The sequence below is a fragment of the Salvelinus namaycush genome, chromosome 18 (assembly GCF_016432855.1).
Source record: "Salvelinus namaycush isolate Seneca chromosome 18, SaNama_1.0, whole genome shotgun sequence".
Lineage (NCBI taxonomy): Eukaryota > Metazoa > Chordata > Actinopteri > Salmoniformes > Salmonidae > Salvelinus > Salvelinus namaycush.
This window is the reverse complement of record NC_052324.1, coordinates 11,738,636-11,751,949: the sequence shown is the minus strand read 5'-3', so window position 1 is coordinate 11,751,949 and position 13,314 is coordinate 11,738,636. Positions and strand designations below refer to the sequence as shown.

The window sequence follows — 13,314 nt, the reverse complement described above, 5'->3', positions numbered from 1 at the left end:
ACTGAAACATGTTCACAGAGGAGTCTCATTCAGAGAGAGGTAACATATGATGAAGTGTTCCTTAATTAAATGAGAGCAGGAGGCACAGCTCCCACAATAAGACAACATGTACAAGTTAACTTTTTTCTATCACTTGTTCATAAACAAATCTGTACATTCTGATGATTGGCCATCAAAACAAAAGCACGAAACGCCAGTTTCATCATAGCGCTTGATGTTTTTTGCGACTGCACTTTTATTAATGTACCATCCATTAATATATCCATTCAAACAAATTTGGGTTCCTAGCATATTGTGATAGTGGTGCACATTCTTTTTTTGGCAAGTGCCACATTTTGTCCCCGACCTGCATTCTAACCTATCACCCACCCCGGTAATCAAGTGCCCACATGTTCCATCCCATAGCCCCCTACCCCTTCAATGTTATAGATCTGAACGCACTAGGTCGTGTTTATTATGTGTAACCGGATTCAGTGTGCTAGCTTAGCATATAGCGCTGCCTCCCAGAACTTGCCTCGGACTGCTTAGAACCAGGGTCCTCTACCTTGCCAACACACGTGACCGCCCGCTTGACAACGTGCGAACCATTTGAACTATACGAAAAGGTACCAGTTGGTTAGCTCCATTAGCCGAGGAATGAATTTACAATACGTTCTTAACTCCATTGAATAGGCACCAAACGTAAAACATCAACTGAAACCTGGCTTCCTGCAATAAGAAAAACTCAAATGTTCTTGTTCTGTTGTTAATTTTTTTGTTTTGTTGCATGCATAATGAACACGACCCAGGATAATATCAAGCATGTAGGGATTAGGGAGTGGTTCGAATGTAGATGTGGTTTTCGTGGACCCTCGACAGCAAAAAGACACTGGAAGGTGTTTTTGAGAGGCGAATGGCTTGTTCTTACTGGGCATTGGAACAGTCTCCTCCTGGTCACAGCTTAGTCTTAAATGTTAACATAAGAAACCTCAGGGGGTGCAGAATTACGTTAAATGGCCAATGAACAATTAGCCCCAACAGAACGCGCAGTCCCAGTGTGGGGATGACAAGGGGAAATGGGGAAACTGCAGAGTGCTGTCTCCAAGACCCTGTTTGAATAAATAAAATAGCTAACAAATGTAGTCAAATAAAGAAAGGAGTCGGAGAATGCGTGATGTGGTCATTCCTACATGACAAGTGCTCTTTTCCTGAAGCCAGTATTTAGATTTAAACCAATGGAATTAGCCCTGTAATTTGAGTCTGCAGTTTTTTATACGAAAGTCAATTAGCAAAAGTGATTGCTGCTTCTGGCATATTGTTTCGTTAGATCATATTGATTACTCCTTAAGCAGTTCTGAAACTGCACTTCATTTCTTGTTGAGAAATGAACTGGGAAAAAAATATACATTCTCCTTTTAAAAACAATCAAACGTAAATAATTTCCCCCCAAACGAATTAGCCATACATTAGACATACAATGCAATTACATAGATACATTTTTTCAATACCGCACATTCAATCTGCCAAAAAATAATGATTACAAAGCCAACATGGATGCTGCCATATATATATATATATATGAGAGAGAGAGATGTATGTAAAATGATTATAGCATTCATAATTGCACTATACCTCAATAAAATGTCAATTACAGGGTTATGTTTAGGGAATTGTTACAAAAAATGTATATACTCAGAGAAATAACTGGGAGTCAGAGCCACTGCCCCTTTTAACGTGGGAAACAGCTAATCATCTCCACTGCTAACAAACTAAAACAGTCGGACAGCTGGGCTGTGATTGGACAATCAAAAGGACAGAGCTGCATTGTGATTTCTCAGTCTATGTGAGACACTGGCACTGTGATTGGCTGCCACAGCTGCCTTTGCGGTGGTCCAGCTCAGTCCAGGCAGTGAGAGAAGACTAGCAGCCCCTCTACGAGAGAAGAGCCCTTGTCAAAAGCAGATTCTCACAACTGAATCTGTGTGACCCATCAGTAATAGAGCAAGGTCCTCCATCCCCCTGGTCCCCGCCTCCGTCTGGTCAAAAGAAAATAACCATTTCATAGTGTGTAAGGTGTACCAAACCCAAGACTTGGATAAGAAGGGCCTATGGAATACAACCAACCACATAATCACAACTGGTCACCAGAGGACTTCAGCTTCTACTGTCAATAGTATTATAATTTCCATACAATGCCCACAAAACGATTGGCCACTCAATTTGGCATTAACAACACAACAACTCTATGAACTCCAGTGAATGTGTGTTTTGTCAGGCTCGGCATACTGACTCAAACGACTGGTTTTGGCATTCAACAATGAATACGAGATGGGGGAGGATTGTATAACCAGAAACGGGGGGAAACACTTTAAAATGGTCACGTGTGCATTGGCAACTCTTGGTGCCTTCAAAAGGCTGTGTCCTGTCTTGCTTCCAATACACTTTCTAGTTAACTGTGCAAAGGGGAGCGTTGAGTTAACCTTACTCTACGTCCTTTTGGCGTCGGCAATAAACAGGACCTTAAAAAAAGTGAGCGTGGCACAGCGCAACTTCAACACTGTCTCATCAATAACCTTTTCCTGACCCCGGGGCCTGTGATGGACAATGAGTATCATGGTGCTCACTCCACAACCTAGTTACACGGCTAACCTCCTGCCCTGCTGTGTGGCTCAAACCACTCCCACGTCAAACGCTACCAAATAATTTGATGCAATAATGAAAAACAATCACTTAAAAAAATCACAGTATCAACCCTTTTCACCCTTTCTGAGGAAAATAAGTGTTAGGCAGAAGAATGGACCGACTGGGTCGAATCAGAAACACAGAAGGCAGGAGCACCTTGGAATCGAGATCAGAGGCGGACAAAACCCAGCTGTCACTTTAAATGTCTTAAAAATAAAACGTCACAACGCTTAGCCTAAAACAATTGGAGGAACGGTGCTGTACATATCCAACAACGACATTTAAACCCCCCAAACCCCCTCAATAATGTTTTTCTTTTAAATAGACAAAAGAAAGGAAGGGTCAACAATGGCAATAAATTAGCATTACGCAACCATTAGATGTTTGTTTTGACAGTCAGTTTGACATTCAGTCTGTCAATGTTGGAGAAGGGTCTCGGCCCCAGTCGTGCTCCGCTCATGCCGAAGAAGTCCCTTCTAGGATTCTAACTCTATGGCTTTCACACCAGGTTATACTCCTTCAGGTTGAGCTGCAGGATGGTGTCTTTGACGGCGGCGAACACAAAGCGGATGTTCTCCGTGTCCGTGGCGCAGGTGAAGTGGGAGTAGATGATCTTGTCGTTGTCCGGGTTCAGGTCCACAAACATCTTCAGGATGAACTCGCGGCCCGCCTGGGCGTCTCTCTGGGGACCTATGTTAGAGACATACACATATTACAAGCCTTGTCATAACACATTATAAAGGCTCATTCGTGCTTTTAACAAGTCATAAAGCATAGAGGCTAGTACAGTTTTAGGGAACTTTATTTTTCCTGAGGGAATTTAATTTGTGGTCGGGCCCCTGACTCCAAATAGCAAACGGGTGCGGCCACTCACCGTCATACTCCGGGAAGTAGTCAACCAGGTGGGAGTAATTGATCTTCTCCTCCAGCAGATCCTTCTTGTTGAGGAAGAGGATGACAGAGGAGTTCTGGAACCAGGGATATGTGATGATGGTCCTAAACAAGGCTTTGCTCTCCTCCATTCGGTTCTGAGGGAGAAACGAGGAGAGAAGAAAACAGTTTGTCAAGTCCAGCTGCTATCATTGAAGGGATAGTTCAGTTCAGCTATACTATCCCGTTAAGTACAGGTTCTAATCAACTTTTTACAGCCAGAGAGGGAGAGAGAGAGAGAGAGAGAGAGAGAGAGAGAGAGAGAGAGAGAGGCCTCCAGATGCTTTTTCAGTTCACCACTGTTATTTACTTTCTTTTAACATTTACACTCACTGCTAAACACACACACACACACCACCTAAAGCACATTCAAAGTCTGTTCTATGGTGTCATCACCATTTAGACAAGAGTATTGTCACACATCTCCCATATGTTTCAAGCTGACTACCACCATTCCTGTTCCCAAAAATTCTAAGGCAACCTGCCACAATGACTACCGCCCTGTAGCACTCACATCTGTAACAATGAAGTGCTTTGAAAGGCTGGTCATAGCACACATCAACTCCATCATCCCAGACCCAGACACCCTGGACCCACTCCATTTTGCATACCGCCCCAACATATCCACAGATTACGCAATCTCAATTGCTCTCCACACTGCCCTGTTCCACTTAGAAAGGAGGAATACCTATGTGAGGATGCTCTTCATCGACTACAGCTCAGTGTTCAACACCATAGTGCCCTCCAAGCTCATCACTAAGCTTAGGACCCTGGGACTGAACACCCCTTCTGTAACTGGATCCTATACTTCCTGACGGGCCACCCCCAGGTGGTAAGAGTAGGTAACAACACCTCTGCCACGCTGACCCTCAACAAGGGGGCCCCCCACGGGTGTGTGCTTAGCCCCCTCCTGTACTCCCTGTTCACCCACAACTGTGTGGCCACGCACGACTCCAACTCCATCATCAAGTTTGCTGACGACACAACGGTAGTAGGCCTGATCACAAACAGTGATGAGACAGCCTACAGGGATTTATTGAAGGATAATTAACATTGACGTCTAAAGGTTTGATTCTGTCGGGAGGAGGTCAGAGGCCTGGCAGTGTGGTACCAATACAACAACCTCTCCCTCAACATCAGCAAGACCAAGGAGCTGATCGTGGACTACAGGAAACAGGGGAGGGTGCACACCCACATCGACGGGGCCACAGTGGAGAGGGTCAAGAGCTTCAACTTCCACACAACGGAAGACTTAACATGGCCCTCTCACACCAGCACAGTCGTGAAGAAAGCACGGTAGTGCCTCTTCTCCCTCAGGAGGTTTGAAACGATTCTGCGTGGCCCCTCAGATCCTTAGGAACTTTTGCACCTGTACCATCAAGAGCATCCTGACCGGTTGTATCACCGTCTGGCATGGCAATTGCACCACTCTCGACCGGAAGGCCCTACATAGGATGGTGTGGACGTCCCAGCACATCACTGGGGGTGAGCTCCCAGCCATCCAGGACGTACATGCCGGGCGATGTCTGAGAAAGGGCTGAAAAATTGCAAAAGATTCCAGCCACCCGAGACATGAACTATTCTCCAGGCTCCTGTCTGGCAGGCGGTGCCGGTGCATCAAGGCTCAGACCAACAGACTCCTAAACAGCTTCCATCCCCTGTTAAATGGCTAACAACTTGATCTTAGCCAAAAGCCAGGGAAGCTAACAACTACTGCTCCCCTTACACCTACGCTTCTGCAAAAATGATTATTGATTAGATTCATTACTACCGCTACAATGCTGTTCATTGATTATCGATTGCAATTACCATTAATATCTATACTGCTACTTGACAATATTACTCCTTTTTACATGTACATATTACCATTAGCATGTTATCATAAGTATTTACCGGTATATATTCCTGTTACCAGTCTCTTTTCCGCCTATCAGGCCAACACTAATACTCTTGCACACCCCCACACGCTTACACTTACATACACACACTTACCACCACGCACACTCCCACCCACCACTTACACTTCTGCCATACTGTTTACTACTATTATTATTATTATTATTTATCCTGCTACCAGTCACTTTCTCCTAATCCTGTCTACATGTACATATCTACCTCAAATACTCCAGTATCCCTGCACAATGTACATTTGGTACTGGCACTAACCCTGTATATATCTTCCTCTTCTTTTTCTTATTTCTCTTGTTTAAAAAAAAAATGTTTGGGCCTCCCGGGTGGCGCAGTGGTCTAGGGCACTGCATCGCAGTGCTAGCTGCGCCACCAGAGTCTCTGGGTTTGCGCCCAGGCTCTGTCGCAGCCGGCCGCGACCGGGAGGTCCGTGGGGCGACGCACAATTGGGCTAGCGTCGTCCGGGTTAGGGAGGGTTTGGCCGGTAGGGATATCCTTGTCTCATCGCGCTCCAGCGACTCCTGTGGCGGGCCGGGCGCAGTGCGCGCTAACCAAGGGGGCCAGGTGCACGGTGTTTCCTCCGACACATTGGTGCGGCTGGCTTCCGGGTTGGAGGCACGCTGTGTTAAGAAGCAGTGCGGCTTGGTTGGGTTGTGCTTCGGAGGACGCGTGGCTTTCGACCTTCGTCTCTCCCGAGCCCGTACGGGAGTTGTAGCGATGAGACAAGATAGTAATTACTAGCGATTGGATACCACGAAAATTGGGGAGAAAAGGGGGGATAAAAAAAAAAAAAAAATTGTTTTATTAGTTATACTATTTTGATATTGAATACTGTACTGTTGGGTAGCGGTTACAATTTAAGCATTTCACTGTCCATGTGACAAATTTAAAAAATTAAAAAATAAAAATTTGTGTGTGGTGCTTCACAAGCATTACAAACAACCTTTCAGGGCTTCCAAACCTCTGATTTGCATGAAGGTTTAAACTGCAGGTTTAAAGTACAGGGGGAAAACGGTAAAATGTCATAGCTTTACATCCATAAGCTATCAAAATAAAGAGAGTTGGCAGCTGAAACGTTGGTGATTATCAGACGGATTACCAGGACGTGTACTCAGGGCATGCGCTGACCAACTGGCAAGTGTCTTCACTGACATTTTCAACCTGTCCCTGTCTGAGTCTGTAATGCCAACATGTTTCAAGCAGACCACCATAGTCCCTGTGCCCAAGAACACTAAGGTAACCTGCCTAAATGACTACTGACCCGTAGCACTCACGTCTGTATCCATGAAATACTTTGAAAGACTGGTCATGGCTCACATCAACACCATTATCCCATGAACCCTAGACCCACTCCAATTTGCATACAGCACCAACAGATCCACAGATGATGCAATCTCTATTGCACTCCACACTGCCCTTTCACACCTGGACAAAAGGAACACCTATGTGAGAATGCTATTCATTGACTACAGCTCAGCGTTCAACACCATAGTGCCCTCAAAGCTCATCACTAAGCTAAGGACCCTGGGATTAAACACCTCCCTCTGCAACTGGATCCTGGACTTCCTGACAGGCCGCCCCCAGGTGGTAAGGGTAGGTAACAACACATCCACCACGCTGATCCTCAACACGGGGGCCCCTCAGGGGTGCGTGCTCAGTCCCCTCCTGTACTCCCTGTTTACTCATGACTGCACCGCCAGGCATGACTCCAACACCATCACCGACAACGATGAGACAGACTATAGGGAGGAGGTCAGAGACCTGACAGTGTGGTGCAAGGACAACAACCTCTCCCTCAAAGTGATCAAGACAAAGGAGATGATTGTGGACTATAGGAAAAGGAGGGCCGAGCACGCCCCCATTCTCATCGACGGGGCTGCAGTGGAGCAGGTTGAGAGCTTCAAGTTCCTTGGCGTCCACATCACCAACAAACTAACATGGTCCAAGCACACCAAGACAGTTGTGAAGAGGGAACGACAAAACCTATTCCCCCTCAGGACACTGAAAAGATTTGGCATGGGTCCTTAGATCCTCAAAAGGCTTTACAGCTGCACCATCGAGAGCATCCTGATGGGTTGCATCACTGCCTGGTATGCCAACTGATCGGCCTCCGACCGCAAGGATCTACAGAGGGTAGTGTGTACGGCCCAGTACATCACCGGGGCCAAGCTTCCTGCCATCCAGGACCTCTATATCAGGCGGTGTCAGAGAAAGGACCTAAAAATTGTCAAAGACTCCAGCCAACCTAGTCATAGACTGTTCTCTCTGCTACCGCACGGCAAGCGGTACCGCAGTGCCAAAGTCTAGGTCCAAGAGGCTTCTAAACAGCTTCTACCCCCAAGCCATAAGACTCCTGAAAAGCTAATCAAATGGCTACCCAGACTATTTGTATTGCCCCCCACCCCTTCTACCCTGCTGCTACTCTCTGTTATTATCTATGCATAATCACTTTAATAACTCTACCTACATGTACATATTACCTCAATTACCTCGACACCGGTGCCCCCGCACATTGGCTCTGTACTGGTACTCCCAGTATATAGCCCCGCTATTGTTATTTACTGCTGCTCTTGAATTATTTGTTATTCTTATCTCTTACTTTTTTTTATGGTATTTTCTTAAAACTGCATTGTTGGTTAAGGGCTTGTAAGTAAGCATTTCACTGTAAGGTCTACACCTGTTGTATTTGGCGGATGTGACAAAAAACATTTGATTGGATTTACCCAATAAATTACTGGGAGTTTATATAGAGAGTGTGCGACTCTCTTTATTTTTTATAGCGTCTAGTTTATTCGCCGTTAGTCAGCACCTCTACATAAAATAATTTTCTCTGGGTGTGCGCCAGCTCATGTTTTTAATATAGCTTTACATTCAACCAACTGGTCTTATGTTATTTGTATTGTATCGTCACTGTAAACATGAACTGCCTGATTACAGATGTTTTAATGGTCTCTCTCTGGTTTTATCCTATGGACACAGGTTTCTACTGACAAAGTTGAAAAGTCAAGAGCATGCTGGGAAATTCTGGGAACACACAGATGGTGTGTATTCTCTTGAAGAAGTTCTGTCGCCCGTAGGCTGTATTCAAAACAGCTGTAGGAGTAATTTACAACTGCTTTCCAAGTGAAAGGGAGGTCTAGCTGGAAAAAGCCAGGAAAAAGCAGTGTCTTATTTCCATTATTTTAAATAAGGACAAGCCTTTCTCTTTCAGAAGCACAGAGAGGTGTGCCTCTAAAACACCCATATACACCATAGTTGAGAGAGAGAAGACCATAGCCACAGATATATTCACATTATTTTGCCCATGGGAATAATGTAATTCGAGTAGAAAGACTGAATTGTACAATGGTTCAGAGACCTGTAATTAACTTACTTTGTTAGAGATTATTTGAAGTCCTATTGTCAAATGATGTAACTTCATGCAAAGTGCTGTTGTTATCTAAATAGTAAAATAGGTGTACTTTCTGAGTGTGTGTGTTAGTTAAACATACTGCAGAGCTCGACATGAGTGCTTGTCTTCTTGCCCGGAACATGTAAAACAAAATTGTCGGACAAGAAGAATCACAATATCAAAAAATTACTCCGATCAAAATTGGATCAGTGAGAACAACACTGGAATAATATTCAAATAAATGTTTCAAGTCCATAAATAAAAAAGCATACATGTCAAAGTGTAGGTGATATGCATATTGGCCAAACAGATGCTGACACGAGAGAGGCGCCAGAAAATGTAGCCAAACTTTAGTGACCCTTTAAATGACGTAAATATAGGCTATGCGCCAGTCATGTTTGGCAAATATAATGAAAGATAATTAACATTAGCGTCTAAAGGTTTGATTCTGTCGACATTGGCCTACTCATGGCACTGTCCGTTCAGATCAAATGGTCACAAGACCGGAGAGGGAAGAACAGTGCTGCACATCACCCACCTGAGCGGAGGAGGTCAGCATTTTGAAATAATTTAACCATAAACGTAATTGTATATAACCTGGACGTTTTTTCAAAGTAGCCTAGTATTTATTTTATAAACAATTAATATGCCATTGAAAGAAGCATTTTTCTCATTTTCTATTGGTTTTCAAATCAACATTATTTTATTGACCAGCCTCCAAAGGCATAATCCTAGTCATACCAGTAACCCACACTCTTAGAAAATGGGTTATTTGGGGTTCTATTTAGAACCTTTTGGTTCTTTGGACAAGATTAAAGAACCCTTTACTAAACAAGGCCTTCAGAAAGCATTCATACCCTTTGACTTGTTACACATTTTGCTGTGTTACAGCCTGAATTTAAAATGTATTAAATTTAGATTTTTGGTCAGTAGCCTACACACAATACCCCATAATGTGGAATTTGGGTTTTCTACATTTTTACAAATTAATTGAAAATGAAGAGTTGAAATGTCTTGAGTCAATAAGTATTCAACCACTTTGTTATGGCAAGCCTAAATAAGTTGAGGAGTAAATATGTGCTTAACAAGTCACATAATAAGTTGCATGGATTCACTCTTTGTGCAATAATAGTGTTTAACATGAATTTTGAATGACTTACTCATCTCTATACCCCACACATACAATTATCTGCAAGATCCCTCGGTCGAGCAGTGCATTTCAAACACAGATTCAACCACAAAGACCTGGAAGGTGTTCTAATGCCTCGCAAAGAAGGGCACCTATTGGTAGATGGGTACAAACAAACAGACATTGAATATTCCTTTGAGCAAGGTGAAGTTATTAATTACACTTTGGATGGCGTATCAATACACTCAGTCACTACAATGATAGAGGCGACCTTCCTAACTCAGTTGCCAGAGAGGAATGAAACCGCTCAGGGATTTCACCATGAGGCCAAAGGTGACTTTAAAACAGTTACAGAGTTTAATGGCTGTGATAGGAGAAAACTGAGGATGGATCAACAAAATTGTAGTTACTACACAATACTAAGTAATTGACAGAGTGAAAAGAAGGAAGCCTGTACAGAATGAAAATATTCCAAAACATGCATCCTGTTTGCAACAAGGCACTAAAGTAATACTGCAAAAAATATGGCAAAGCAATTCACTTTTTGTCCTGACTACAAAGTGTTATGTTAGGGGCAAATCCAATACAACACATTACTGAGTACCACTCTCCATATTTTCAAGCAAAGTGGTGGCTGCGTCATGTTATGGGTATGCTTGTAATCGTTAAGGACTGGGGAATTTTTCAGGAAAAATAAGAAACGGAATGGAGCTAAGCCCAGGCAAAATCATAGAGGAAAACCTGGTTCAGACTGCTTTCCACCAGACACTGAGAGATTAATTCACCTTTCAGCAGGACAATAACAAGGCCAAATCTACACTGGAGATGCTTACCAAGAAGACAGTGAATGTTCCTGAGTAGCCGAGTTACAGTTTTGACATACATTTGCTTCAAAATCTATGGCAAGACCTGAAAATGGTTGTCTAGCAATGATCAATAAACAATTTGACAGAGTTTGAAGTATTTTGAAAAGAATAATGGACAAATGTTGCACAATTCAAGTGTGGAGAGCTCGTAGAGACGTACCCAGAAAGACTGTGATCGCTGCCAAAGATGATTCTATGTATTGACTCAGGGGGTTGAATAATTATCTAATCAAGATATATTTGTGTTTTATTTTTCAGAAATGTTTTACAAATATTAAAAATGTTCCTTCCATTTTGACATTATAGAGTACTTTGTGTAGATTGTTGACAAAAAAAAAGACAATTAATCCCTTTTAATCCCACTTTGTAAAACAACAAAATGTGGAAAAGTCAAGGGGTGTGAATACTTTCTGAAGGAATTGAACTAAATATACCCAGTGAAGGCAAAGAACTTTGAGTATAATGGGGATTTTAGAAAGAAAATGCTAACAAAAGCTAACCCAGTCACATCAAACTCTGAAATGACAGCTAATATTCCCTTTTAATTTGTTTCAGCTGTTTTGCATTGACATGTATAGCCATATTAATGATGCTGCTGCATGATTTGCGTTATCTTGGCCAGGTTGCAGTTGTAAATGACAACTTGTTCTCAACTGGCCTACCTGGTTAAATAAAGGTGAAATATTTGTTTTTGGCATGGTCAGAAAGATGGCTAGCTGACGTCTGTAAACCGTTAGCCCTCTATGGCAGGAGGATGATCGATTTCCTATTTTGAAACATTGTTGCCGAGTTCTGAGTGGCAAACAGCAAGGTTGATACAAACCAGTGCTGTTGCAAACTAAATTCTATCTAGAGGCATGAGGAAATAATGTGCTTAATGAAAGCATACAGTCTTAGATTAAAAAAGGGGTTCTATATAGAAACGATCTGTCATTCCAGCATAACCACGCAAGAGGACGGTGATTGAACCAACTTGCATGTGGCCTACCAATAAGCACGTTCTTTTTCAATATATTAAGGTAAACAAAGTTGATTATTTAATTCAATAATAATGAAATTAAATCAAAGTCATATGATAAACTATACGCTAGATAAATAAAGTTTAAAGAATTTGAGCATGTTTGTAAGATAGCTAGCTACGTTAGCTAACTTTGCTAACTGAACAAAAAAAGCTAGGCTACTTGCATTTGCCACTTTACAAGCTAGCCAGCTAACTCTTTCAAATAAACATACTTTTCTATTATGGGATATGCCAAATAGAGCTACAGACCCAGCCTGACATTGGCAATTTGCTAATTGTTACTTTATTTCAGTGTGGAGTCAATTGAGGGGACTATGTGTCATGAAGCCATTAGTAAACTGTTGCTGACTGAGAGGAGGTATGTATAAATTATTTATAATAAATTATGTATAATACGTTTCGGTGATTTAATAGCCTAGTTAATCATTACATGACTTTTAAACACACTGTTTATGTTTTGCTCAGTTTGGCAGTAACCCAGAACTAACAGAGCCAGAGGATCTCTCTTGTGGCTGCTGCTGACAACAACTGCATGTAAGTTGTTCTTCTACATCATAATAATTCTATGCCCGCATAGCATTTTGTCTTCATTTTGGCAGATGAACTCATGCTTATTTCTGAAGATTATCTCATGTTTTTGCTCCTCTTTTCTTCTTCTCTGGAACCAGTCAGGCAACAACCCATACTGTACTGACGGTAGATAGCCCAGTGGCTAAGGAGTTGGACCGGTGGCAGGAGTTTTACCTGTGGACGAAAGGTGGCCAGTTGGAAAAAAAATAGACGAAATGTATCTGATAACTGGAGGGCTGATGGTTTCAAATCCTCAAAAACATTCCCCTACCGTTGGACCCTTGAGCAAGGCCCTTAACCCCACAACATGGTCTCCATCCAGGAACCTGTGACCGTCTCCACTGTATGTGTGAGGTCTGCTGTTTGGGGGGGTTGAAAACTGAGCAGAGGAACATTTTTGTTGTTCACTGTAACTAATGAACAAAGTTGTATTGTATTGTAAAGAAGTTAGCAAGAGTTGACATGGACCATCATTCAAACGAAGAGATGCCTCCCTGGCCACCAGTGCACATTTCCAATCTGTTTGCATATTATGATAATACATTCTAAAAAACAGTACTGATATTCTTTTGTCCATTATTTAGTTGTTTATTAAATGATATTCTTAGCAAAGAATATTACTATTTAATAGTAGTAGCCATCATTTATAAATGGCACCATGCAGGGTTCTATATGGAAACATTTTGGTTCAGTGAAGAAGAACCACTAGGGTTCTGATCAATATATAGAACGTTTAGTGGTTCCATATTTGAAGCAAGCGATATAACCATTTTTTGGTTCTACAAGGAACCTTTTTGTCTCAGAGTGCATGCTAGTTGATGCATCTTTACCCTTTCTT

The 13,314-nt window shown here is 42.5% G+C and overlaps 1 protein-coding gene across 1 annotated transcript in view; it reads right to left on the bottom strand.

Moving 5' to 3' along the window:
- Positions 1-212: 212 nt before the first annotated feature.
- Positions 213-13,314, bottom strand: part of LOC120063082 (guanine nucleotide-binding protein G(q) subunit alpha-like) — a 34,075-nt gene continuing 20,973 nt past the window's right edge. Inside the window, exons 6-7 of the mRNA XM_039013221.1 lie at positions 3,536-3,689; positions 213-3,351 (exon numbers count right to left, since the gene is read on the bottom strand). Coding sequence (XP_038869149.1) covers positions 3,161-3,351; positions 3,536-3,689 — 345 coding nt within the window. The 3' untranslated portion in view covers positions 213-3,160. The remainder of the gene's footprint in view (positions 3,352-3,535; positions 3,690-13,314) is intronic.